This window comes from Talpa occidentalis, unplaced genomic scaffold (assembly GCF_014898055.3).
Source record: "Talpa occidentalis isolate TD23 unplaced genomic scaffold, MPIMG_talOcc4v2.1 talOcc4.8, whole genome shotgun sequence".
Classification (NCBI taxonomy): domain Eukaryota; kingdom Metazoa; phylum Chordata; class Mammalia; order Eulipotyphla; family Talpidae; genus Talpa; species Talpa occidentalis.
In genome coordinates, this window is record NW_023605194.1 from 31,301,081 (window position 1) to 31,327,244 (window position 26,164).

At 50.7% G+C, this 26,164-nt stretch overlaps 1 protein-coding gene across 1 annotated transcript; it reads left to right on the forward strand.

Annotated features, from left to right (window-relative positions):
* The first annotated feature begins 2,992 nt into the window (after positions 1 to 2,992).
* LOC119234612 (anthrax toxin receptor-like) lies at positions 2,993 to 23,520 on the forward strand. Its single transcript, XM_054690411.1, has 17 exons — positions 2,993 to 3,467; positions 5,619 to 5,690; positions 6,966 to 7,037; positions 8,006 to 8,087; positions 8,175 to 8,208; positions 9,187 to 9,266; positions 9,342 to 9,410; positions 9,940 to 10,020; positions 10,111 to 10,171; positions 14,196 to 14,294; positions 15,952 to 16,021; positions 16,569 to 16,659; positions 17,626 to 17,742; positions 18,449 to 18,595; positions 20,761 to 20,832; positions 22,888 to 23,076; positions 23,389 to 23,520. The coding sequence occupies exons 1-17, from the start codon at positions 3,190 to 3,192 to the stop codon at positions 23,518 to 23,520; spliced, it is 1,746 nt and encodes a 581-aa protein (XP_054546386.1). The 5' UTR covers positions 2,993 to 3,189.
* The last annotated feature ends 2,644 nt before the right edge of the window (positions 23,521 to 26,164 follow it).

A 26,164-nucleotide genomic window follows, 5' to 3' on the forward strand; every position in this document is an offset into this window, starting at 1 on the left:
ATATAATGGAGTATGATATAAATGGAGTATAATGGAGTATAATGGAGTCCATTTGTTTAGTTTTGTGTTCTATGCCCTTATTGTGTATTTGAGTACAAAAGCTGAGCAAACTACAAGGTCACGTATTGACAAAACAAAATTATTGGAAAAAATGAATGATCACCAAAGAATGAAATCTTCTGAGAACAATTAAATAATCAGAAAAAAAAAATTGAAACAACGTAGAGAGTAAAAGAATACAAGTAATAAGATGAGATGATATTTGCATAGGTAAAGCAAAAATATAAATATCAAATACAACTTCATAACAATATTGATGAACAAATGTCCAAACTCCTGTCTAAAATGATTTATAAAAGAAACAGAAGCACTAAACAGTCATGTGTGTTCATCTACTTGGGTTCCAGTAATACAGAACCATGGGCTGGGTGGTTGAAACAACATGCATTTATTTTCTCACAGAGTTGGAGGCTGGAAGTCCAAGGTCAAAGAGCCAGCTGGTTGGTCTCAGAGGTGGCTCCTGGTCCTGGAAGACGCCTTCCCATTTGTCCTCACGGGGCTTCCCTCTGGGCCTGGATTTCTTGTCCTCCCTTTATGGGGCCCCCAGGTCTATAGGATTAGGGCCCCACCCTAATGATCTCATTTAACCTGACTGTCAGCCTCTTAAAGGCCCCATCTCCAAACACAGGCACATTAGGGATTAGGCCTTCAGAATATGAATGTGGATGGAGGTACAACTCAGTCCATGATTCAGTGAATATTTAAAGATTTATCACCAAGAAAACTCCAGTCACAATGAATGGGTTCTCCTCTCAGGTGTAGTCCCCATAAAATTCCCACAACCAGGGCCTCCCTGGGGGCGCAAAGGGTTAAGCAACGCACTGTGAAACAATCCACAGCCTCTGCAGCAGGAGTCTGATCCCAGGCCAGCCAGGGAGCAACCCACATGGTGCAGCAGACCTCTCCTGTCTCGCCGCTGCTCCCCTCAGCAGTGTATTTCAGTCAGTCTGACTGTTCTGTTCCCCACTCTGTCTTTGGTGAATCCTCTCAACCCCCATGTCTCTGGCCTGTACCTCAGCTCTTGTATGCATAAATGAATAAATCTTTAAAAAAAAATGGGAAACTGCTGGCAGCCTCCCCACAACACCCCCATAGTGTGTCTCTGGTTTATAGTTGCTTGTTGATTTTGATTTTTTCTTTATTATAATTAGTCTTTTTCCTGGACCCTTGTTTAGATTTTCTAAATTCCTGCTATGAGTGAGACCATCCAGTATTTTTCTTTTTCTCTTTGGCTTATTTCGGTGAGCATGAACCCTTCTAGCTCCATCCATGTTGCCGCAAATTGCATGTGTTTATCTTTTTTGATTGCTGAGTAATATTTCATTTACCACATCTTCTTGATCCATTTATTTTTGGGCATTTGGGTTGTTTCCATAGCTTCGCTATTGTAAATAGTGCTGCTATAAACATAGGGTGCAGGTGCCCTTTGGAATTAATTTTTCTGTGTCCTTTGGGTAAATTTTTACCTAGGAGTAAAATTGCTGGATCATATGGAAGCTCTGTCTTTAGTAGGTTGAGGAATCTCCACAGCCCTCCATAATTGTTGAACAATTTTGCACTCCCACCAGCAGTGCAGGAGAGTTCCTTTTTCTCCACAATCTTGCCAACATTTGTTGTTAGCTTTTTTAATATGTGCCATTCTCACTGGTGTAAGATGGTATCTCATGGTAGTTTTGATTTGCATTTCCCTGATTCCAAGTGATGTTGAACACTTTTTCATATGCCTGGTGACCATTTGCATTTTATCTTTGGAGAGATTTTTTTTTTAGTTCTACCCATTTTTTGACTGGATTATATACTTTGTTTTTGTTGAGAGCTGATGAGTCAGCTCTTTGTAGATTTTTGTGATCAGTCCTTTATCATTAGTGTTGTGTGCAAAAATGTTCTCCCAGTCGGTGGGGTTTTTCTTTGTTTTGGTTACTGTCTCTTTTGCTGTGCAGAAGCTCTTTAATTTGATGTAGTCCCAGCTGTTTACCTTTGCTTTCACTATCACCGCTTTGGGTAATGTGTCTGTAAAGATGCTCTTGAGGTGCATGTCATGTAGTGTTTCACCTAGATTTCCTTCTGTATATTTTATGGTTTCAGGTCTTATGTCTCGTTCTTTAATCCATTTTGAGTAGGTTAAAAACTGTATTTTTTATACATCATTAGCAATGGCAGCAAAATGATAAGGCATTCAGAGAAGGCACTTGACAAAAGAGGTCAAGATCTCTTAGGGAAATTTCATGAACACCTAATTAGAGGAGACACTGACTTGGTCATTTATAGGGAGAGTCTGGATTGTGTTCCCATTCCCTCAATGGGAACACATATCCATATGATTGTAATCAAATGTTACGAAGATTTGGGGATAATGGAGAAGGGGTGCCGATTATAAAATTGAAAGTTCAGGGGGTTCCAATGATTTCCATGGAGCAACCGAGGCAGTAGAGTTCTCTCTCAATTTGTGGTCCATGCAAACTATGAGCATGATAAAGTGATTCTTATTTGACTTAGTAAGTTTGGGGTGGTTGATTCACATCAGTGGATAAACAAACAAAATTGCATCACTCTCTTCAATTTTAGATCCTCCAACTCCCTAGAAGACATCAGTTTTCACTCAAATGACCATAATAACACTCTGGTCTCCTAGCCATGACCCCCTCAGCCACAGTAATGTCCTTGTCTGAGCCAACCCAAATGCTCTGGCAGTTTGCAAAGACTGGGCTTCCTGGAGAACTTTAATGGCCATCAGTGAGGGCTCAGGATAAGGGACAAATGGAGGTTCTTCTCACAGCCCCTTCAGAGATGCCCTGACTCCTCCCTGGGAATGTCAGTAGGCAAGACAGTGCGTAGGGCTGCATGAGCCACCACAGGGTCGCCATGCCAACCTCCCTGTCCATCACAGCACAGGGCATTATGTCTCTATGTGTCAGGGAGACACCCTGGCAGGCAGTGGGGTCTCCACCCAGTATAGTCCTACTCTGCCCTTAGTGCAGGTCTACTAGTAGAAGCTATTGTTACTTGATTAAAGGAAAGACTTGATTAAAGGGGTATAGGCCCCTGTACATTGCTTGAAAGAGTGTAGGTCCCAGCTTGCCTGACTTAAAGAGGTTAGCGTCCCTTGCAGCCTCCAGGGCTGCCAAGGAAATGGAAAGCAGCTGCCTCAGGGTGCCTGGACTTGCATTCCTCCTCTTGCTGGTTTTGCCCCCTCTGCTGCCAAGCAGTGGGGCATACCAGCACAGAGCCCCGACCTGGCTAGATTTCCACCACCTCACTCGGGCCAGGAGTAGCCTCCCCAGCAACACCAACCAGGATGGGGAGAGCACCCGCCAGGGCCAAAGCCAGGACACCGGGTCCAGGGAGAGGCTGGCAGATCACAAGAAATCCTGCCAGAGCAATCTTGACCTCTATTTAATCTTGGACAAGTGAGTGGACTTCCTACCGGGCCAGAGACTTGGGGGGCATTACTGGGAGCTCCATTCTCAGCACTTGTTAATAATGTCCTGAGTTTTTGGTTATCATTTTATGCTTTGTTTTGTTTCTAACCCAAATCACTCCATTTTTACTGGACTCCAGAAAGACTGCTGAGTTGTCTCTGGGCCTTCTATAGCCTTAGTGCAGAGAAAGATCTTTGCTTTGATATCTATGTGTTTTGGCTAATTTTTTTTTTTTTTTAGAAAATCCCAGCTTTTTTTTTTTAAGTTTATTTATTTATTTTTAAAGATTTATTTTTATTTATTTATTTATACAAACACTGGGTACAGGCAGAAGCACGGGAGGGTGAGAGAATTCACCAGAGCCAGAGTGGGGAGCAGAGCAGGCAGAAGGAACAAAGTACACTGCTGAGGGGAGCAGCGGGCAGCAGGAGAGGTCTGCGCGCCATGTGGGACCCTTCTCCAGTGGCTGGGGAGCAGCCGGGGATCGAATCTGCCCTGCAGAAGCTGCGGGCAGCTTCGCAACCCAGCGCTCAAGTGCTGCGCTACCGGGGAGGCCCCTGTTTTTGCTACTTTCTTCTACGATCCATGTGTTTTCTGAACACTTTGCTCTCTGGGTGTGGTCCCGAGAAAGCTGGGCTCTATATAAGCCTTTATGACCTTGAACAAGGAAAGGGGTCCGGGGCACTGGCTTGGAGACACGGTCTTGGTGGTTTCCAGCTCCTCTGCTGGGCTGAGAATTAACTTCCCCTCTTCAGTAGTAGCCGTGGTATGACGTCGGTGACCTCATGGAAGCACGTGGCTGTTTCCAAAGCCCTTTCCCTGCTGTGCCATCCTCAGACAGGCCTGGGGGAGAGCAGGGAAGGTATATGCCATTTCCCAGGAAGGAAGAGTGTCACAGAATTGAAGGCAACATCCTAGAGTCTCTCAGGATGACTTATCCTTGCTGAAAAGTCAGGTATTGAAGTTGTCTACAAATATGTTATTTTTTTCCCCTTCAGACCTGTTATACTTATGTGCACAGGTGTTGGGGGCACTTTAGTATCTTTGGGATGTGATGACCTCATTATCACTATGACTTTCACTCATGTGAACATTGTGGCTTGACATCTATCTTGTCTATTATGACTCTCCAATATTGTTTTATTTCCCCTATATGAAATATCTTCTTTCATCCCTTCACTTTCCATCTCTGTTTGTCGTTAAAGTGAAATACATATCTATAGGCAATCCATCCATAACTGGCCTTACCTGTCCACCTAACCACACTGCTATCTTTGCTTGATGAATTCAATATATTTAAAATATGATTAAAATCAATATATTTATAAGTGATTGCTGATACGGAAGAACGTGCTACTGACAAATTATTATTTCCTAAATGTAACAAATTGACATTACAGCTTTTGTTTTCCTTCTGTTTCTGCCTACCTTTGCAGACTGGGCTTTCCTCATGTACATTCTGCTTCCCTTTCTAGCTGCTGCTTGTTTGTTGAATGTTTCTCTGGGGAATGTTTCTCTGTTTTGAGAAACTAGGACTTGGAGTTTGAAATCTGCCTTTTTGTTCACATCCCACCACGAAACCAGTATTTGTTTTTAATTTTATTTTAACAATTATCAAGTAAATACTTGAACACAAATTTAAAATCAAACACTGTTATAAAGTTACTACAAAAATCTCCAGGCTTCTTCCCACCCTCTCCACTTGTGATCCCACAGCTCAGAGAGAGCTCTTGCACGTCTTGGAGATCTTGTCAGGTTATGACTTTGTGTCTCATAACAGGCTTGTAGTGACACCTTTCTTGCTGCTTGGTAACAAAGAGGCAGAGAGTTGGCCATGGTGATTCTCCAAGGACACGAAGGACCAGGAGAGTCACAGATACAGAATGCAGGAGGTTTTTTTCAGAAATGCATCCTCCTTCATGTCTTATCTAGAACTAGTGTGGCACAACCAACCATCCTTGTTTGCTTCCACAGGGTCTCATTCTTGAATCCCCCAGTTGCAAGCACACAAATTCCATTGGTGCCGTCCATCCTGACAGTGTGCTGGCATTGTGGGGTGGGAGTAGCTTGTTGGATGGTTTCAGGTAAACTCTGCTAACACAAAGAATTCATCCTATTCCATTGATTTTTCATTTTCAGGTCAGAAAGTGTGGACACCAACTGGATATTTATATACGACTTCGTAGAGGATTTCCTCAAAATGTTTCAAAAGTATGACTTCTCCATGTGGTGGGGCGTTTGCAATGCCAGGCAGAGAGCCTGTTTGCTTAGACCCAGTGGGCATGGGTATCTTGGATCAGCAGCATGAAGCCCCGGGTGGAGTTCTGAACCAGTCAAAAATGCAGTTTACTCGGTTTCCATGGGCTCCAAAGGTCCTGTAGACTTCAGATTTTTCCAGTCTTGGTGTCAAGCCACAGTGTAGGAAATACTAACTGACTGGAGGATGTCACAGATTAGAAACCAGCTAACCAGTAACACTGTAAAAAAAGAACTTTTTTAAATAGTTCCAAAGAAAATGGCAAAGGACCCTCAGGGCAACTGTAAAGAAAAAGCAAGAGAAAATTCAAGGATGTTTTTCCCCAGGATATGGACATTTGAACTAGGACTGTTAAGAATGAGGAAAAACAGGGTAACAAGAAGCATCAAGGAGACTTCCTGTAGAGGGAGTGATCTGTTTAGGGGAGAGAGTTGTTAACTCACAAAGGGGTACAATTGAGACTGGGACAGGACAGCTTGGGGTCAAGGCCAAAGGGCTCATACAGCCAAACCAAGGGGTCGGGATTGCAGAGAGCAATAGGAATTAACAAATGACACTTGGGCTGAGTGTGGGTGATGAGGATTGTGCTCCAAGACATCTGATAATTCTGGGTAAAATGAGTGGGAAACAGAGCTACCATTACATGGAGCTCATCACGGACTAGGACAGCAATCCTCTAGCAGACAAAGGGGGCCGGTGACCCAGAAGACAGTGGGCAGGGAGAGGAAAGGGACACAGGTATGTAAATGAGTGGCAAAAGGAACAATAGTGTCTCTTAGATGGGGGGAGGAAGGAAACATAGACCAGGAGGGAAGGGCCATGAGGTTCCAAAAATGTTTCAGTAGAAGGAGGCTACTCATGGGCAAGCATAGGGACCTTCACCAAGTGTGTGTGTGGCATGAATCATGCACTTATGTGTCTGTGTGTGAGTGTGTGTGTGTCCTCTGTGTGTGTGTGTGTGAGAGAGAGAGAGAGAGAGAGAGGGAGAGAGAGAAAGGTAGAGGATGGGATCTATAGATAGAGCAGGACACCACCCTGATAGTCTCCCTGGATCGCCACACATTTGCTGGCCTCAGAATCCTTTACTAAATTTATGGTAACTTCTGGGACTCAGGAAGGGGTCACAGGCTAGAGGGAAGTGAAGACAGGCAGGTGTCCCCTCCCTGGCTGCTCATGGGGTCATTTGAACCTCTGTTTATGACTCTCACGTACACGTGCTTCCTCCCCAGTCCGAACATGCGGGTCTCGATCGTCACCTTCTCCACAAGGGGCCACACCATCCTAAAGCTCACCTCAGACAAGTAAGTTCAGATTCACTCCCTCAAGGCAGACCTACTGGTGGTGGGAGCGGGAAGACGGAGGCCAATGGGAAAACTCGGCAGAGGAGTCCGGAGTTTCAGTCAGAGGCCACAGGCTTGCTGCCTGGGAGGGGCCGGCTTCAGCTCAATGACCACCCTGTGCCCCCATATCTACTCCCAGCCTCTCTGATAATTCCGGCACTGACACTGGCAGCCCCTGTGTTTCTAGAGAATCTCTGCCGCTCCAGGTTTGCTGTGCCGGCTCAGATCTTCATTTGGATCAGCCTGATCCGAGCTGCATCCCCACCTGTGTCCCACTCCCACCTGCTATCTACCTTAGCAGCAGCTAGTAAAGGACAAAAGTGTGGCCATCTGCAGCTCACTGCTCCCCTGCCTGCATGGGCAGCCCTTATGGCCCCTTCCCTGGCCTTAGGTCTTCCCTGTCAGGAGCTCTGAAGTAGGGAGTCAGCACTCAAAGCAGCTTTGCTGCTTCCTTCAGATACAATCCTGATCGGAAGGAGGCTGTGGGTTCTAAGTAACCCTCAGCGGTCCAGGGCAGGGAGGAAGGGAGAGGGTAAGGGTATTGCCAGGGTGACACTTACCAAACTCAGCCTTGCCTGGTAGAGGGTGATGAGCCTCACTGGGGATCCCTGAGGTGCTGGCAGTCCTGGCAGTCCTAATGTGAGTTCCGGGTTCACACTAGCGCAGTCACAACTGCACCCCACTCTGCCTGTTGCTGGTCCGACAGGCCCTCCATGAAGCCTGCTGGTCGATGAACCTGATATGGCGATGAGTACAGACAGGATCAATTACAAAGACCGTGGGCGAAAGGCCCATGGCTGGGTTTCTTGACAGTCGCCTCCCTCGTCCCGGTCGGTCTGCTCAGTGCAGAATGTGCCAGCACAGATCGGGCTTTTTTTGAACACTCCACCCTTCTTCCGACCTCAATACGCCCATTTTATTGTTTTTAGAAAATTAATCGAAGACGGTCTCAACAAACTACGCAACACAGTGCCTACCGGAAACACAAACATGCAGGAAGGATTTAAAGCGGTACAGCCAGAGCTCTAAGAATTTATCCTGCTTTAGCAAGTGCTCAGAATATCTGAGTCCTCTCAACAAGCCTTCCTGTTTTTGCAGGTCAATGAGCAGATCTCCACAGCAAACTCTGGAGGTAAGTTCTGCTGACTTCGAAACTGCCGGATCCTGGACAGTCCGGCCGAAGCACAGCAGTCTGGTGGCCCCCACTTGGAGCTGACTCTTGTGCAAGTTTCCTGACAATATGTACTCCAGAGTCCTCATCCATGCACGAGGGGAAACTGAGCTTCCCGGATGATTCTGAGACTTGTGGGCTCCTGGGTGTACATTCCTGGTGTTTATTAAGTATGAGGCACCTGACCTACATTGAGCTTGTGGAAAAGGGAGAAAGGCCATGGGGCACCTCGGGGAGACAAGACTCCGCTTATGGAATAAAAGTTCTTGATTTTCCCCTTGCTGACCACACTCTGCCGCGTTCCCATGGCGGAGCTGCCTCCTTCCCCTTCATCGTCTCCCTCTGCTGACGCTCCTGCTGGCCTGTGTGTCCCCAGGGCTAGCAGCTGTGTCAGCCCAGCACCCTCTCTGTTGGGATTGAGTCTGTAGGGTGGATGCTTCAGGCACAACTGGTGAAAGTGGGAGACTGTGGGGAAAGGCTGACATCTGGACTCAAGGTCCACTCCCCAAATATCTCTTCCCTGTTTCTGACTGACTGGGCCCCAAGGGGCCAGCAGTAGTGCCTCTGCCTGCTCTGAGCCTGAGGGACAAGTTTTTGTTGGTGAGGCTGCTTCCTCATTGCTCTCAGGAAAGGCATGAACTTGCCCATTGAATTAGCTGGACTCACCCTCAGGAAACAGGATCTGCCATCTGTGGCAGTGAGAATCCAGGAAGGAAAGTCCTCAGCCAGGCTCATTCTCCTCCTCTGTAAAGTGGGTTGGCGAAGGAGTCTTCTCCCTCCAGCGGCTGCTCCTTAGCCCTCTGGGTGCTCAGGAACGGGGGTGTTGGGGTCTGGCAGCCTCTCTCAGGAGAGGAAACTTGGGGCAGTGCATGGCCTTCACACCTGTGGCAGGTCACTCTGGGCGCCTTTACTGACCAGGACCTCCTGCTTCTCCCACAGAAAAGAAAGTGCACTCCATGGTTGTCTCCCTAATTGATGGAGCACTTTGGCCAGAGTCCTTTGAGGCTACCAAGAATGAAGTGAGTCCAGCCCACCTTGACCAGCCTTTGCTCCACATGTTTAGTGATTTGCACTTAACACGGTCTTTGTCTTAGGCTCAGAGGACTCGACGACTGGGAGGGACTGTATACGTTGTTGGTGTCAACAACTACGTGAAAAATCAGGTAATTCAGAACAGAAGCCAACTGAGAAGTCTCATTGTAGAAAGCTTTGGCAGGACCCCCAGAGGATGGTTCTCTAACCCACTCACCCCAAGTATCTGGATAGCATGTGACCACTGCAGAAATTAGTAACTGTGTTCTATGATCCCACCTGGGGAACAGGTAGGAGAACTTTCCATTCCAGAAAGTTGGGCTGCTGGTGAGGTCAGCAGTTTTTGTTGGTGAGACTGCTTCCTCATTGCTCTCGGGAAAGGCATGAACTTGTCCATTGAATTAGCTGCACTCGCCTCCAGGAAACAGGATCTGCCATCTGTGGCAGTGAGAATCCAGGATGGAAAGTGCTTAGCCAGACTCAGTCTCCTTCTCTGTAAAGTGGGTTGGCTAAGGAGTCTTCTCCCTCTAGCGGCTGCTCCATAGCATAGGGTGGGGCACTGAGTCTCATACAGCATGAAGCCTGAACCCAAACACTGGGATGGTGTCCTGCTGGTCCTCACCCCTGCTGTGGGTCCAAGTTTTCTGCTCCTCCTTGTAGCTCCTGGCAATTGCAGACAGCGAGGAGCACGTGGTTGGTGTGGACAGTGGAGTCTATGATCTCAGGAACATCGTTGACTCAGTGAGAGAGGGGTGGTTTGGGGGTGGGATGAGGAGGCTCTTACCATGCCCACTCTTCACCTTACCTGACCCGAACAACTCTCTGTTTCAGCTCGCAACTAAGTCCTGCATTGAGCTGACAAGTGTGGGACCGACAGATTACTGTGTGGGAGGTAAGAGCTGAGTCTCTATTCTAAACAGAAGCATGTGTGCTTGTGTGTGTTGTACATTGTGCTTGGATGTGTGTGATGGATGTAGTGTATTGTGTCGTTTAGTGTGTGATATACATACACACGTGTAAATGCTCTTATTCCCAGTATTCATGAGCTAGAGTTGACATACAGTTCTATGTAAGGTGAAGGTATATCACATTATGGTTTGACATATAAAACTTGAAGTGATTAGCACAATAAGATTGTATAATTCTTTTTTTAATCACAAAATCAAAAGTTTAATTTAAAAACGAGGAAAAAATAATACAGTAGCAATGAAACCGAAGAACATCAGACAAGTAAAATATTTCAGAGCCAGTTTGGGATCACCCCAGAAGCACAGGGCTGATATAGAGTTGAAACATCAGTGTATGAAGAAAATTTTCAATGTCCAGTGTCCTAATGAGGGCAATGTCCCTCCACGCAATCACTCCCAGCTACATGAGCTTCAGGCTTAATAGGAAGGCCTCTCCTGAGAATTGGACCAAGACAAGGGTGCCTGCTCCCCCAGAGGGTCCCGCAGCATTAGAGTGAGGACGTCCAGGTACCGCCTGAGGCGACAAGGCCTCTCTCTGTAAGGGTTTTGAGTGCAGGTTGTGCTGCCACAGCCCTGGAGTACACAGCTGAGCCCCTCGGGTAAGCACGCCCTTCCCGGGAACAGCACACAGCCTGACCCACCACATCCTGACCCAGACAGCTGGCTCTGCCTCTGTGACCTTGCCGGGAAGGCTGGAGCACCCTCACCCGGGACAGACAGAAGGCTGTTTCAGCTGAGCTCTGCTGACCATGGCCAGCCCCATGGAGCAAGGGACCCAGATCTGCCAGCTCCTCTGCTCTCTCCAAGAGGCAAAAAGATCAATACCCTCTCTCCGCTCCGTGAGAGAGGGAGGCCAGTGGACTGTGCAGGGACCAGCTCAGAATAGAAGCAGGCAGACTTAAGGAAGAGTTGTGGCGCTCATATTCCCATGACTGACCATGGCTCCTCTGTCCATGCTTGCCCAGGTGGGGAGGGCGTGGCTACAGAGCTTCCAGGATGGAAGAGTCTCCAGGACTCATCCTGACTTCTCTGAACCTGTAACCTGCAGTGCCTCAAGTGGGCTGGGTTAGAAACACACTTGCCCCACCACCCACAGCACACATGGGTCTTTCCTTGTTTTAAGTCCCCACCCGTGCAGGCAACTGGCAGCCTGGTTTCTCTGGGCATGTCCAGAAAGACACCCAGGCAGGAGTGTCTGAGCAACATGTGAACCCAGACGGTGCGGAGACCAATCGTACCCAGCCAAGGTGACAGGAGCCCTCACCACACTCCCTGCCAGCCTGGCCCAGCAATCCCTGCTCTGTCCTTGTAAACTGTCCTCTACTCAACTGCTGCCACCCGCTCTGCCCAGATGCCTCTCATTCTTCACTCCTCAAGTAGTAATACCATGACTACTGCTTAACTGTAAGGCTTACTTTTCTCATTCAAACTAATTGTCTTTGAATCTTTTTGTCTGCACGTTTTCAAACCTACAGCAAATGGAAGCAATTCTACAGGAGATCCTCTAACTGGATTTCTCCATTAACAGCTATCAGATTATCACTTATCTATCTAGCTCCCTCTCTCTCTTTCTGACTCCCAACAATCCGTCTTATTTTTGAAGGTTTCCAAAGCAAATTAGAGTCATCAGGCTCTTCTACCCCCAACTTTGTCATTTTGATTATGATAAACAAGGGACCAATTTTCCCGAGTTGTCTTTTTGAAATGCACCCATCTTCGCATCGCAGGTATATTATGTGTGAGTCTCACAGATGCACACACACAACTGCATAACACAGACCCTGTGAAGACACACCATCACAGCTGCCCCTCAGTCCCCTGCATCCTGGTGGCAGCTGCTCGCCACTCTCTCCCATTGGAACTCTACCAAATATAACGACCACGAATAGGTGATCCTATATGCTTACCTCCCATCTACATACACTTCCAAAGGGCATTTTTAATAAAGGAGGGCATATGGAACATTAGATTGTCCACCCTTTCAAAGCATGCAAAGACAAACCTCTTTCCTTGGTGTCCTAGATTGATAATCAGATATTTCCTGATAAGTTGGGACACAGTCCCTGCCCCAAGCACGTCCTGGTTTGCACCTCTCTGTGGGCACTTGAGAGAATTTTCCTGGGGTGAGGCAGAATTAGAATAGCCACAATAGGAGAGAACAGATTCAAAGGGGGCCAAGAGGTGGATTTTCTCCCAAAGAGGCTGTGCCAGGCTGCATGTGGGGATGAGGATGTGGGCAGAGATACCCCAACTGCTCTTTCCAGGCTCAATATGCAGCCTTGTCACGGTGGGCAGGCCCTGCTGAAGAGTGAGCAGTGAGGGTGCAGCCTGGCAGAAGTGGGTAGAGAAGTTGCACTGAGCCACTCTGTGTAGGAAAGGGCCTGAGGCTTCGGGACATCAGCCCACCTGAGTGTACCGCATGCTTGATTTCTTAGCACAGGACACTCAGCCGACGTTCCTGCTCTCTCTGTTTCAAAGACTCTGCACTCCCCCTGCTCCTTGTGGTTCAGGCCCTTGTTAGGACAGGGACACTGCCAGCAGGTATGCTCAGGGGCCACACAGGGACATCAGCAAGACGAGTGGGCCATGTCAGTCCAAGGATGACTGACTGTGGTGTGAGGAGGGCAGGCAGGGCATGGGTCCCTGAGAGAGCCTGCCTCTGAGGGCAGTCGCTCCATCCCCAGCCGTACTGACATGCAAAACCATAAACGCAACAATGACAGGTGTTCTATTTTCCAGAAAAGAATTGTATCTGAAATTTCAGGGGAAATGTACTGATAGTCAAACATGGAATCCCATTGTTTTTGAAGACACTTGAAGGCCTACAAAACTAATCAGCAGGCACACTTTTGCCCACAGCCCTAGAGTCTATTTTCTTCAAAGCATAGAATTTACAACCATCACACTAATAATGGCTGGAGGAGGGCTTGATCCAAGAGAAATCCAAACTGCCAAGTTCAAGGTGGTGCTGGCAATTCTAGGACTGATTGGTTCCTCCATTAATTGACTGTATCAACTGGGCAAATCAAGCTCAGGGCACTGGAATTAGCTAGACATGAGACTGAGGCACCAGTGGAGAATAATGACCTTGACATACAGCAAGAAGGCCTTCCCTGCATCTTGTGTAAATCCCTGTAGCCAAACCCACAGCTGCCGTCACTGTGTCCCCTGGTATTTGTTCCAGGAGAGGGGATCCACAGTGTCCAATCAAGGGGTAGGACAGATGTCCCTTAGCAAGTCACTCCCCACACAGCAGAAGGAAGAGCTTTCCATGAATCCCTGGGCAGGGAAGTGAGGAGGCCCCAGAGGATCAATAATAAGTGGAGGAAGAACAATCATGTTCAACAATCCTGTTCCCTCACAGCTAAGGGAAGGGGTATTCTTTGGTACAGGATCAGCTGCTCCTGGCTTGTCTCCCCGGGGTCCCACCTTATTCCTCAGCTCCTCAGTCTGCCATAGGCACACAAAAAGATAGGGAAGAGAAACAGACCCCCAAACGTAAAATAATTTCACAAGCAGCCAGACCAGTCTGCTCACTTCAGGCAAGAGGCAGAGTGGTGCAGCCTGTACTGTCTTTCTCCATTCTCCTTTATGGTGGCAGTCTGGTAGAGGATGGAAAGCACTGCCTCACCCCTTAGGGAGCCTCAGGACTTAGAGACTGGAAAGCCACGATGGGTTTGTTCATGGTTGGAACCAGGTGGAGCCTTGAATGGGCTGTGCTGGTTAGCAGCTGTGGGGACAGTACCCAAGAGCTCCACCAGCCTCCTCACAGTGGCCCCTCAGAAACACCAGGTGAGCCTCAGGAGACACCCAGATATTGGTCAGAACAGCTGCCTCCTGCAGGAGTCCCTTGGGGGCTCCATTTGGGGGTAGACTGCCATAGTATGAGATCAGCTGACAGCACAGCTCAGCCCTCCTTACACACATCTTTGGATGTTGCCCTTGCAGGAAACTATGATGTAAGCATCTTTGGAAGAGGTTTTCATAACACCAAAAACAAAAAAGAAGTTCTTTGCAGAATTCAAATAAGTGACACCGTATTTTTCGGTAAGTACCTCTCTGATTTGTACAAGTAACAGATTTCCCACAGACGCTGTCTCCCTCAGGCACCATGCCTCCAAACACTTGACGCCCATTCCCTATGGGTGCTGGGAGGATAGAGGCAGCACCGAGAGTGGAAGGAGGGACGTGAGTGGGATCCATCCATCCCCAGAGCCACGAAGGGTCTGGGTTCAGGGCTGCTCCCTGTGAGGAGGGTCTTCCCTCAGAGTTGCGTCCCCTATGGTTTCCTCATCTCTCACTTTCCCTGAGAGACAAGGACCCCAATCTCACGAGTTGGCCAGGTGGAACTTATAGCAGTCCTGGGCTCTGAGTACATGCCAGGTGCACTGGTAGCTTTCCCAGGAGGGTATATGCACCTTCGATTGAGAGAGGCGGCCAAGCACCAGATCCAGGTCCTGAGATGTGGCACAGAACACATTCCTGTGTGCCCTTGACCATGTGAAAGTTCCCTTCTTGCTCTATTTTCTCTACCGTGAAACAGGAGCAATGTAACAGCTGCGCTAAGTAAGCTCTGCGACATATGGATATCGGGTGTTCCTCCATGATGGAGGAGTGGCTCCCTGTGGAGCTGACCAGGGTGTGTGGAGGGGTAAGTCAGACTGCAATGGCAGCTGGGCCTTCACCACTTCCGCACAGTTCAGGGGTAGAAAGAATTGGAACTCAGGTAAGCAGGATCCACAACTCAGGGTGCTCTTTTGAGTCTTGTGACTGCCATGCTCAAATAAAATAACAGTAAACAAATGCAAAGGAAGAAAATCACTAGCCATCCTCAGAAATTCCCTATGTCGGTAAATAGCATCACCATCACCCAGTCAATCTGGTCAAAACCTGCATGGCATCCTTGAACTCTCTTTGCTTTTATACCCATATGCGGTCCAGGGTAGGTCTTATTTCTTCGAGGTCTAAAGCCTGTGCTGAGATGGCTCACCCCTCAACAGACTCATTGTCGTTAGATTAAAACCCAAACTCTTCTAGGACCAAGAGTTCTGTTCCACGTTCAATCTTACGTATGCAACAAGGTCAGGTAGGACAACCTCAGGGGCTTGCACTTGCTGTTCCCACAGGGCAAAACACTCTGCCCTGGACCTTACCCTGGCTTTCACTCATGACACTCAGCTCCTGAATAGCATCCTCACAAATAACTTATTTTAATGTAAATGTTCAAAAAATTTAAAAAAAAATAGAATTATTGAAAAAAGAACTTGAAACAGCATCTCTTCATATCAGTAATTACCAAAATAGGATAATCAATATTTTGAAACAAATACCAGCATGAATTCATTGAATGCATAAATATTTCAGTTTTCATCGAGACTGCACAGATCACCTTGTTCCTAGCACCTGCCTGATCCCTCCATTCCGTGTCCCAACCTTGAACATTTATGTCATAATTTCAATTCTAGGAAATTCATTTGTTTGTGTTTTATTGCCTGCTTTCCTGCCAGCCCCACAAACATAAGCCCTGGAGAGCCAGATCCCACTGAACGCAGGTCATTGCCCTTGCTAGTATGGGCAGCTGCTGAGAGGGCATAGAGGAGAGGCTGCATCTGCCACGCAGAGCTGCACCAGCCAAGGGCAGGAAGACGGGAGCTGGGATGGATGGGCACGTCCACTGACTTTCTTCCTGTCTCATTTGCTTTAGATAAAAAAGCCACCCAGGTGGAAGACACCAGCATAAAGTGTCCGGGGGTGAAGATAGAGGTACCAGCCAAGTAAGTGCCACTCTGGGACAGGCAGGCATTTTGACCCCAAGAGATGCAGAATGTGTGGTCACCTCTGCTGGGCAGCATGTGACTTGCTCTGGGAGGCTTCAGGGCATCGTCCTGACCAACCCATCATGGTGACCCCCCGATGAGCTCAGGGATCTGCTGTGCTACAGCCCCTGCTGAGGACAGACGTGGAAGATGAGGAACCCAAGTGGGCTCCACTGCTCCCAGCAGCCTTCAGAGTGGAGCCAGCACAATACAAATACACAAGAGTCAGGATGGTGACAACACACAGCCTCCCTGGTCACTGAGCTTGTGACCATAAAGCATCTGACCCCATGCAGAGTTCCTCACTGGTCATCCACATCACCGAGGTGGACCTCATGGGACATGGGTTGGGGTCTCCTCCCCAGGCTGTCCGCCCTCCAGTAGCCCCGAATGCCTGACGTTCAAAGCCATCACAGTAGGGAGATCTGTGGGCTATGGTTTGAGCAGAAACCAAGAGCTGTGCCGACCTGCACCTGTGGTCCCCATCTGTCCTTTCTGTGTTTAGCGAGATCTCTGTTGAAGTGAGCCTGAACAACGGTGCCAGCTTCATCAGCAACGGGCTCAAGATCAGCAGCAAGGACTGTGGAGGTCACAGGGTAAGTACATGGTCTCCCTCTGGGGTACCCAGAAGCCTGCCCTGTGGAGGGAGTCATTTAGGAAGGCAAGACAGAGGATGAGTCTCAGGACAGGCCTAGCAAGTAGCAGGTGCTGGCAGGACTGGGCTGCATCTCCCGCCAATGATGCCCTTAGCCCTTCATCAGAGTTGGGACATGTCTGAGCGGCTTCTAGGAGCTCTGGAGTGCACCCATCTTAGCATGACAGATGCCCTCTACTCTCTGAACACAGTCATTGAAGGCAGGTACAAGGGAGAAATAAGCACCGAAGCAGATTCCAGAAATGAGGATCTTCCCATGCTAAATACCGCCTTGCCAGCAACCCTAACCTGGTCTGTGGTGGGGAAGTAGGGGAACCATCTTCAACCAGCGGGTGTCAGTGGGGGTGCTAGGAGGTTCAGTGCAAGGAACCAGACTCCAGGATCTGGGCACCGGGCCTTCCCAGCAGGCTCCAGGCACAGGGGATGTGTTGGGCACAGCTGGGCCCTGCACAGTCAGGGTCTGTTTCCTCTGCATTGGTGCCCGGTGTGTGACCATCACAGCCCCTGGGACCCTGAGGACACTGGCTGTCATTTTTCAGATCCCTTTAGCCCCTCCCCTCCTTCCTCTTTCCCCACACTCCTCAGCTGTCCTGGCTGCTGCTCTCCCTACATCTCTCTCCTCAGCGGGTGGAGAAGCTATCAGGGCCCTGGGAGGGATCAGGAGTCATCTCAGCAAGGGACACCGGGGAACGAAGGCGACAGGCTCTTTCCATGTCCCCCATCACCCGGGCACCGTAGCCCAGGGCAGTGAGGCATGGCAGTGGCAAGCATTAGGCTGGAGAGACTGTGCTGGGGAGCAGGGCTTCGGTGCCCGATTGCCAGAGCCCTGTGTCTTGTACCTGCTTGTGAGGGTCCCCACCAGCTGACATCTCTGTGTTGTCTGCATTGTGTCTGCACATCCACTCAGACGGACCAGAGGACGCGCATCAGCACCTCAGGATTCCCGCCGACGCACAGCTCGTCTGTCATCAGGCCCATGAGGAAAGTCCTCAGGAGAAACGCAGGTCTAGTCCAGGTGCCACAGGTGAGCAGTTCTGACCTTGCCGTTCTCTCTGCCACCCTGTCCCTGGGCACCACACCTCTCTCCCGCCCCCTCGCCTGCTGCTCTGAGCAGAGACTGTGTGGGGTCCCACCTGAGTCCCACTCACCCCAGATTCAGAACGACAGCCAGAGACAGCCCCTTCCCTCAGCCCCACATGGACCTGGCCTGTGCCAGGACTCTGATGACCCTCCACACCTCACGACCCTCTCACCTCCTGCTCACATGTGGACACGGAGGTGCAAAGAGATAGAGGCTGTCAGCCCACAGCTCAGAATCTATAAGACAGGCGGGCCCTCATGTGCAATGATCCGGGTTCTCCTGCTCTGCCCTTGAACCCCCAAATCTCAGGGGGCCCCACACTCCCCCAGAAACCCATTTGTGTATGTGTACAATTGTGTGTCCCTGCACTGTCAGCCAGGGCTTGGGGTTGGGGCTGGGCTGGTCACTCCTCAAGGATTCTGGTTTCCTTGACTGGGCTCTGGCTTAGCCTCTGAGCACGGCCAGTGGGGCGGGTGTGTCCCATCTCCACGGTGGGCGCTGAGCATGGCTGGCTCTAGTACTGTGTTCCGCCCAGGTGGCAACCTGCAGAGAATGGGATTGGGCTGACGGGAGTCTAGAATGTGTGCTCTAATGGGCGTCAAGAGGCCCCAGGCCCACACTCCTGGTGTTTTCTCTCTGCAATGTGCAGCCACCTGACCCTTCCAATGCGGCAGCAGCAGGTCCCGAAAATCAAGGCTCACAGTTCCCCAACATCAACCCTTACTACTTGGCTGCGTGCATGCTGGTACTAATACCTCTGATGTTTGGGTGCTTGTGGCTACTCCACCGCAGAAAGGTGAGTACCCCAAGCTGCACACCTCCCTGAGCCCAGACAACTCTCCTAGGACCTGACACATGCACTCCTGGGTCTCTGCTGCTCCTTCAGCGCAGTCTTCAAGGAGCAAAGGGAGACACAGACTCTGCCCTCAGTCCCAGGCAGAGACAACCTGGGAGGGCCTCCTGCCTCGTGCTAGCACAGCCTGTGGCCATGGGCGGCCTGGTCCATGGGATAAGGGCCGCAATCTCTGGCAAGTTGCCTCATGGCCCCCGGGTTCTGAGGACATTGGCTGTCACTTTTCAGATGACTTTAGCCCCCTCTCCTCCTTCCTCCTTTCCCACACTCCTCAGCTGTTCCTGGCTGCAGCTCTCCCTACATCTCTCTCTTCAGCTGGTGGAGAAGGAGGTGGACAGGAGGCCGGCAGGAGGACTGTGCTGTTGAGGGAAGAAGCAGGGGCCCTGTAGGGACACAGAATGAACAGGACTCCCAAGCTCTGGGCAGCTGAGCTTTAGAAACCAACACGTTGTCTGCACATTCCCTGTGCGGCTACCACCTCCCTCATCTTCTTCTTGAGTGCCAGGGGATGCTGCCCATACTGGGCACATGGGGACAGAAAGGAAGCAGCTGCCAGCCTGTCCACAGCAGCTAAAGTCTGGGGTCTGGGCTGGCGTTGGACCTGGGAGGGCATGAGGTGGACCACGCAATGACACCTTATGGAGACCACGTGCCCTGATAAAGCAGGGCAATAGCAGAGGACACCCCGACCAAGAAGAGAGGGACAGCAGGGCACGGTGGCAATGGCAAGGTCACTGCCGGATGGAGAGAGAAGGAGGAGCATAGGGGAAGGCACAGCAGCAGCCAGGACCTAGCAGGACCTAGAAGGTACAGAGTCCCTCAGACAACTGAGGAGTCAGGTGCTCAGGGACATGCAGCCTGCTGGCCACCAACCCCTGCGGTGGGCATCCACAGTGACACACATAGCCACGTTCTCACTCACTCCCGCTGAGCAGAGTCCCCTTCTGCCTGTGTAATCACCCAGAGGCCTGCAAAAACCTTTCCTCCTTGTTTCTCTTTTCACGTTCTAGAACAAGATGGTGGTGAGTTTTGTTTTGTTTCTGATGCCCACACAGACCTGCACAAGGAAAGCGCCTGAGCTGTAGGATATCTCTATTTCCCACCCCACCATCTCCACCTACCTGGACAGAGAGAGCTGGCAGAAAGCAGGGTGACAGAGGGGCAGGGAGGGACAAGTGGGAGGACCTAGGACTCACAAAATGGCATCAGAGACACCCTCTCCATGCTCCCAACGGTCTGATCCAGAGCCTCCATCACACTATAAATTGCAGTAGCTGTTGCAGCAAGTGCCATGATCCACAGTGACATGACCAGGGCTTTCCTTTTGGTTTTGTGTGTCAGTTCCCAACGATTGGTCATTGGCTGGTCCTTCCCTGGGTTAAGTGAGCAGTTGGAAAAGGAAACTCAGGGTTCCAGTACTGGTCACCCCCCTGCAGTCTCTCATCCTTTTGGATTGCATTTCTTTGGTTTCCTCCCTGTCTCCTGGCTGGCTGGGGATTGACTGGGTTTGTCCTTTGGGCACTTAAGAGCTGAGGAGGGTGGAGGGAGTCACTCCTCCCATAAGCTGTGAGGGAGGCCCAGTCCAAGTACACCAGGGACCAACGGTCAGCTAAGCTGCCTGTGGCTCTCCCGGTTAAGGAAGCCCAAACAGGACCCATAGAATTTGCACAGGAGGACCTCTGTGACCTTTAACGTGGAGACCTAGGAAGCAGGCCTCACTCAGAGGCTGGCTTCGGTGCTGCTGCACTGTGGTCAGGGAGGCTGCATCTGCCAACACCAGGCCAATCAGCCTCTGCTGATGCTCCTCCCCAATGTCCACCTTTAAATTGTACATCCCCAAGACCAGGCCTCTCCAAAAAGCAGCTCAGAAACCCAGGTGGCCTGAGAAAATTTCCTGTCCATTTGGGGAAGGATCTTCCTTGCAAAATATGTAGAGGTTGCTTGTGCTCCCATGGAAGGCCTCCCCTGCAGCACAGAGTGCTGCTAATCAGTTGTGCTTGAATCCTCCCAACAAACTTTAGCTGATGGGCCAGAAGTTGACAGGTGCCAGGGGAACAATTCATGTCTCTGCACCCCAGAAATGCCAGACAAAGTCTTTCTCTTCCCAGGAACTTTGTTTTCAAACGTGCCCCATGGTGGTGGTCCCTTGTGGTGGAGATGACAACCTAAGATACCTAAAGGTGAGATGGACCAGTAGGAGGGAGCTGTGGGCAGGTCGGGCTCCTAAGGAGAGTAACAGGTTGGGCCCAGAAGGTGTGGCTTGGATGGAGAGGAGTGTTCAGGGCACTGAGCTTTACTCACTTGGCTCCAACACCAGGCTCTCCCCTCAAGGGGATCAAGTTTATGGAATCACTGCTTTCACTGCGGTTCTCATCAGCCGCATCACTGACTTGGGTCTCCTGGGGAGTAGCAGTGGGTTAAACCAAAATCACAAGGTTCATGAAGGTCAGAAAATAAAAGCAGGAAATCTGAGTCAAGATCTTTCCCCCATTGGGCGGAAATGCTGGTGCACCTGGCACCCACAGAAGCCAGCTCAGCAGAGGGAGGGAGGGAGCTGCTGCCTTGTCCACCTGCCCTCAGCAGGTGTAAAAAGGGTCACATGGAAGCGGGGCCTGAAGGGAATGTCCTTGCCCAGGAAGAGCTGGGCCCGCCCTGCTGACACACATCCCACACTGGGGCCCCAGCACAAAATAGAGTCCAGATGGCTGGGGTGGAGGAAGAAACAGGCCACAATTTCTGCCCCTTTTTGCCCCTCCTCCTTGTCCTGCCTCGGTCCTCTTGGGGGCCATGGCTTCCTCCAGGAGCTTCTATGGCACCAAGAGAGCCAGCAATACCTTCCTCTCAGGGTCCAATACAGCGGTGCCCAGCACATCTTCTGGAGAGGTGGAAGCCCTGACCAAGGGCTCGTTCCTGTTCCAGGATATGGCTCCCCCGCTGACAACATCAGGGAAGAGCTGGATTGCAGGGTCCAGAGGTCCCCTAGGATCCCCCACCAGGGATCCAGGTCACTCTCGGTCTGTCCTGAGCCTCCTCTTCTCTCCACCCTCTTTCAGCCGGACCCTGCACACTCTCAGGGCATGGAGCCTTCCCTGCCTTCCCTGGTGGACCTCATGAGTGCAGGCCTCCTCCTCCCTTCCTTCTAGCTCCTTCCCAGGTACCCTGCAGGCACCTCATGTTCCCCTCCAAGACACCGCAGATCACCTCCAGCCTTGTACTTTAACTCTGCTCGTAGCTCCTGGCTTGTTCTGCAAATATACTAATTTGTACATCCCTAAAAATTCCCGACTCACACACTGACCTACAGCAGGCCCATTGTCACAGGGAAGGACACTATCCTCCCCCAGGGAGTTTGTGGGGACAGAGCTCAGGTGCCTTTGGGAACTGGAGGGGACACTGTCCCGCTGGAGGCAGCAGCCAGCTCAGAGCTTCCTCACAGGCTCTTCTGCTTTCCAGGACAAACTGGACACTCTGCGCATGCAGATAGTGTGCAGCATATTTCAAAACCGCAACCAGAGCCCAGTGATATGTTATCAGCCCAGGCGCAAGTAAACAGGGTACAGGGATCCCCCCTATGGCCAGCGTCCTTTGCTTTATTTCCTGACAGCGGCCCTCTGGGAGTGTGGGTACAGGCATCTGTCAAGAAAATGTCTAAGAATGAGACATGGTGCTCAGGAAACTCCCAGCTGAGTCTAGACAGGGACCCCATGTGTTTTCTTTGATTTTCATCTCAAGGATGGCAGGGGAGACAAATCTAGAACATTACCCAGCACTTCCAAATTTAAATGAAAAGGCTGGAGGAACAGTCAGATCGGGAGTGCTTGGTGCCTCCATCCCCTCCCTGCACCAGGGCTGTGGGTCAGCTGCCTCCCATGCTGAGGCCCTCCTGGCTGGGATGGAGACACACCCCTCAGCACTTCTGGAAATCTGGGGAACTGGGGCCTTCATTTAGTCAGAACATGTCCTCAGTCCCCAGGCTGCCCGGCAGGGGATGCAAAGACGGTCAACATCTGAGCAAAAGGAGTTCAGTGTCTGAGCCCTGGGGCTGGGAATGCTGGGCACACCCCAACACCTGAACAGAGTCTCAGACAGGAGCCCTGGCAGGAGGAGTCCCCAGGGAGAGGAAGGGCATCCTCAGAGGTCCTGCCTTAGGGCCAGCGCCCATAAGCCAAGGAAACCAGAAGTTTCTGTTCCCAATTCCAGGGCTTCTCACTGACCTCTCTCTTCTCTTTCCACAGCCATATCCCTTACTCATGTCTAGAGGAGGGAGGATGCACAGGTACCCACGCTGCTGCCTGCAACCCAGCCTGGCGTGCTGTCCCCTCGACTACTGCTGGATGTGTTGCCCATATTCCCCGTGCCAACCTCCCCCACTCATAAGCTCCCCGCCTCCCCCACATAAGCTCCCAGCCTCCCCCACCCATATGGTCCCAGCCTCCCCCACTCATAAGCTCCTGGCCTCCCCCACCCATATGCGCCTGGCCTCCCCACCCATATGCTCCCAGCCTCCCCCACTCATATGCTCCCAGCCTCCCCGACCCATATGCTCCCGGCCCCCACAATCGGTCTGCTCCAGGCAGCCCTCCAGGATGTTGCCAATGATCCCTGGCCCAGTTGGAAGACATGGTGGAATCCCTGTGGCACTCTTACCCCCGCAGACCAGTCAATAAATCCTGCAAATCCAAGACTAAGTTCTTTATGTGCTTAAGTGGACACGTGTGTCGAGTCTTGGTTTACAGTCAAAGGAGTTGGATGTGGTCCATCAGCAGAAGTGGTTCCCCGGCCAGCCCTGCTCCGCTGTGCAGGATGTGGCCACACTGCTCCTGCCTGGACAGAGCACCCCGGTGTCCTCTGGCTGTGCACATGGATGATCCCCTCCCCACAGCCTGGTCTTCATCACCCACCAAGGGCTGGGCCACATCAGGTTTTAGCTAAATTCTGCTCTTTTCAAAATGCCAGAATGTCTTTGAAAAAACATACAATCCTTTCTCCTTCCCAAATTTTATGGGGAGAGAAGTACTTAACTGTCTCACCTCCCTCACTCCCTTTTTCTTTCATTTTCTGATGACCTCTTGCTGGATATGTCATAAAAAGACACAAGAACTTCTAAAGTTCAGCGACTGAAAATGCAACTTCTTTTTCCAAATACCCCAACTGCCCCTAAGCCCAGGAGGATTTTAGAAGATTCTCTCCACTTCCCTAAGAGAAGGTGAATCTCCCCTATTTGCCCCCATGTATCCTCACAGTGTCCTGTGCTCTGCCCCACATGCCAGCCACACCACCCAAGGAACCCCATGAGGAACCCATGAGCCCTGGAGGGAGTGTCCCCCTACTGAACGAGAGCCAGCTCTCCTTGTGGCACGCTGATAGTGATCAGAACTACTGTGTGCTCTCACCCCAATATCCTTGAATGTTGTGTTATGTTTCAGTTGAATTTCTCTCAGACAGCTAAAGGTAGAAATATGTCAGGTTTGGGTTTTTCACTTGTATAGGCTGAGTGGATGGATAGGGATGACTAACTTTCCCCATGTTTGAAAAGAATTTCTGCCATCATTTGTGTAAGTGCATGTGGATGGATTTGCAGGGATATAATTAGTCACATGACTTTTAGCCTTGAAAGCCTTTACCTGGAATTGTTTCTCCTTGTCCACCACACCCCAACCCTCTGACAGGTTACAGGGGCCTCCTCCATGGCCAGCACAGAAGAGAGAGGGAGAGAATCTGCCCCTCATGGGCTATTCCTTTCCTGCCAGCACTTCTGTCTCCCCAGCTGTATATAGTGCCAGGCACAAGGCACTTCAGAGAAATAAGAGAACTTACAATGGAGGCCACATAGAAGGTGCTGGAATTATGTGGGGAAGGGAGAGCTCAGCACTTTCAATTTGACCCATTCAGAGACTCCCTCCATGAGCAAAGGCAGGTTCAATAGCGAGAACCAGCAGTGACTCCACACTTGCCTCCTGAGACCCTTCATGCAATGTGAGGCCTTGACCAAATTTTGGTTTGGTTTATGTCACAGAAGAGACGATTGTTCCAGAAGATGGTGCTGAGAAATTTTTGTTTACTGGCCCAATTTAAAATTCCTCTTATAACACCAGTGATAACAGTCATGGAACAAATGTGACTGAGATTTCTGTTTCACTCTTTACTTGACAGCACGCCCATCACGTACCACCTTCTGTCATCACGCTGTCACCCATGGAAGCTATGTTTCCCTTTCTGAACCCTGGAGATGATGCTTTCAAACCTGGAAACATGAGAGAGTACTCAGAGAATTGGGGCTGTCGGGGTGGGGGAACCCAGCAGACGTTTGCCCGGGTCACAGCCTCCCACCCAAGCTCATGCTATGAGCATCAGACCCACAGATGGGGTGTCCAGCTCTGTGCTGGAAGACTGTCTCCGCCCCTCCCTCTGCCAGTGCCCATCCTGCCCAGTATATGGTCTGCAGGCCTCAGGGAGCCATGGAGGTTGCCTGCCACTCCCCTGGCCTTCTCCCCAAATCACCCATCTCTTCCCTCTCTGCCATCTTAGGCACCTGGCTGACACTACTCCCTACTGCAGGGACTACTATTATCCCAGGAACCTCAAATCCACTGAGAACCCACCCAACAGCAAGGGCTCCTGATCCTTGGCCTTGTCGCAGTTTATGAGAAAGGAGCCAACAACTGACAATGCAGACAGGCAGGAAGAGGACAGGGGAGCGCAATCTGGCCCACTTTCTCAACCTCACCTGCATGCCCTGAAGGCAGCCTTTTCAGCTCCCTGCAACCCTCACTTGCTCATTATCCTAGCAGCTCTGGGTAGGTTGTTGTTTCCTGCCCAAGGTGCTGGAGGAAGTTGGGTATGGCCTGGGCTACAGCCTGCCCTCACCTGACCCTGGCCAGGATAGACCCTGCCTGATCCAGAGTCCACACCCCAGGGCAGGGGGAGGGACAGGAGGCTTTTAGTGGCTTCTTCCTGCAAGCTGTGTTTCTCATTGGCGCCACTCTATTAACTGAGGGCCTCTCTGTAGAGGAGACGCGGTGGTCCAGAAGAGCTAGAAGGAAACCAGCAAGTCCTTACAGCCAGGCCATAGTCTCTCGGGTATCCTGACCATCCTCACTTGTCAAGTAGATTCCCTGCACAGCGGACACCTCCCAGTGACTGGCCTCAGTCACAGCCCTGCTGAGGACTCAGAGCCACCAGAGTCCAACCCCACAAGACTCCTCCTGTGGGGGGTGTGCATTCCCATTTAACCCAAGAAGATTGAAGGAGGGAAAACTACAGCACAGAAGGATCCTGCAAAGATATTCAGTGAATGGGAGCCCTGATGTGTTGTGCGCTAAACCCCGATAAACTGTTGCTAGACTCTGATGGGTCATTGTCTTCAGCACTAAAACCCCCCAAGCTGGTCCCCCCTGCTCCTTTCTTGTGCACGCCCCTTCCCAGGACATCCCCCTGGTTCTTCCCTCCTCCTTGTTCCCAGCACCAGGGCTGCTGTCCAGGCTCAATACGCACAACTTGCCGCCCTTATTA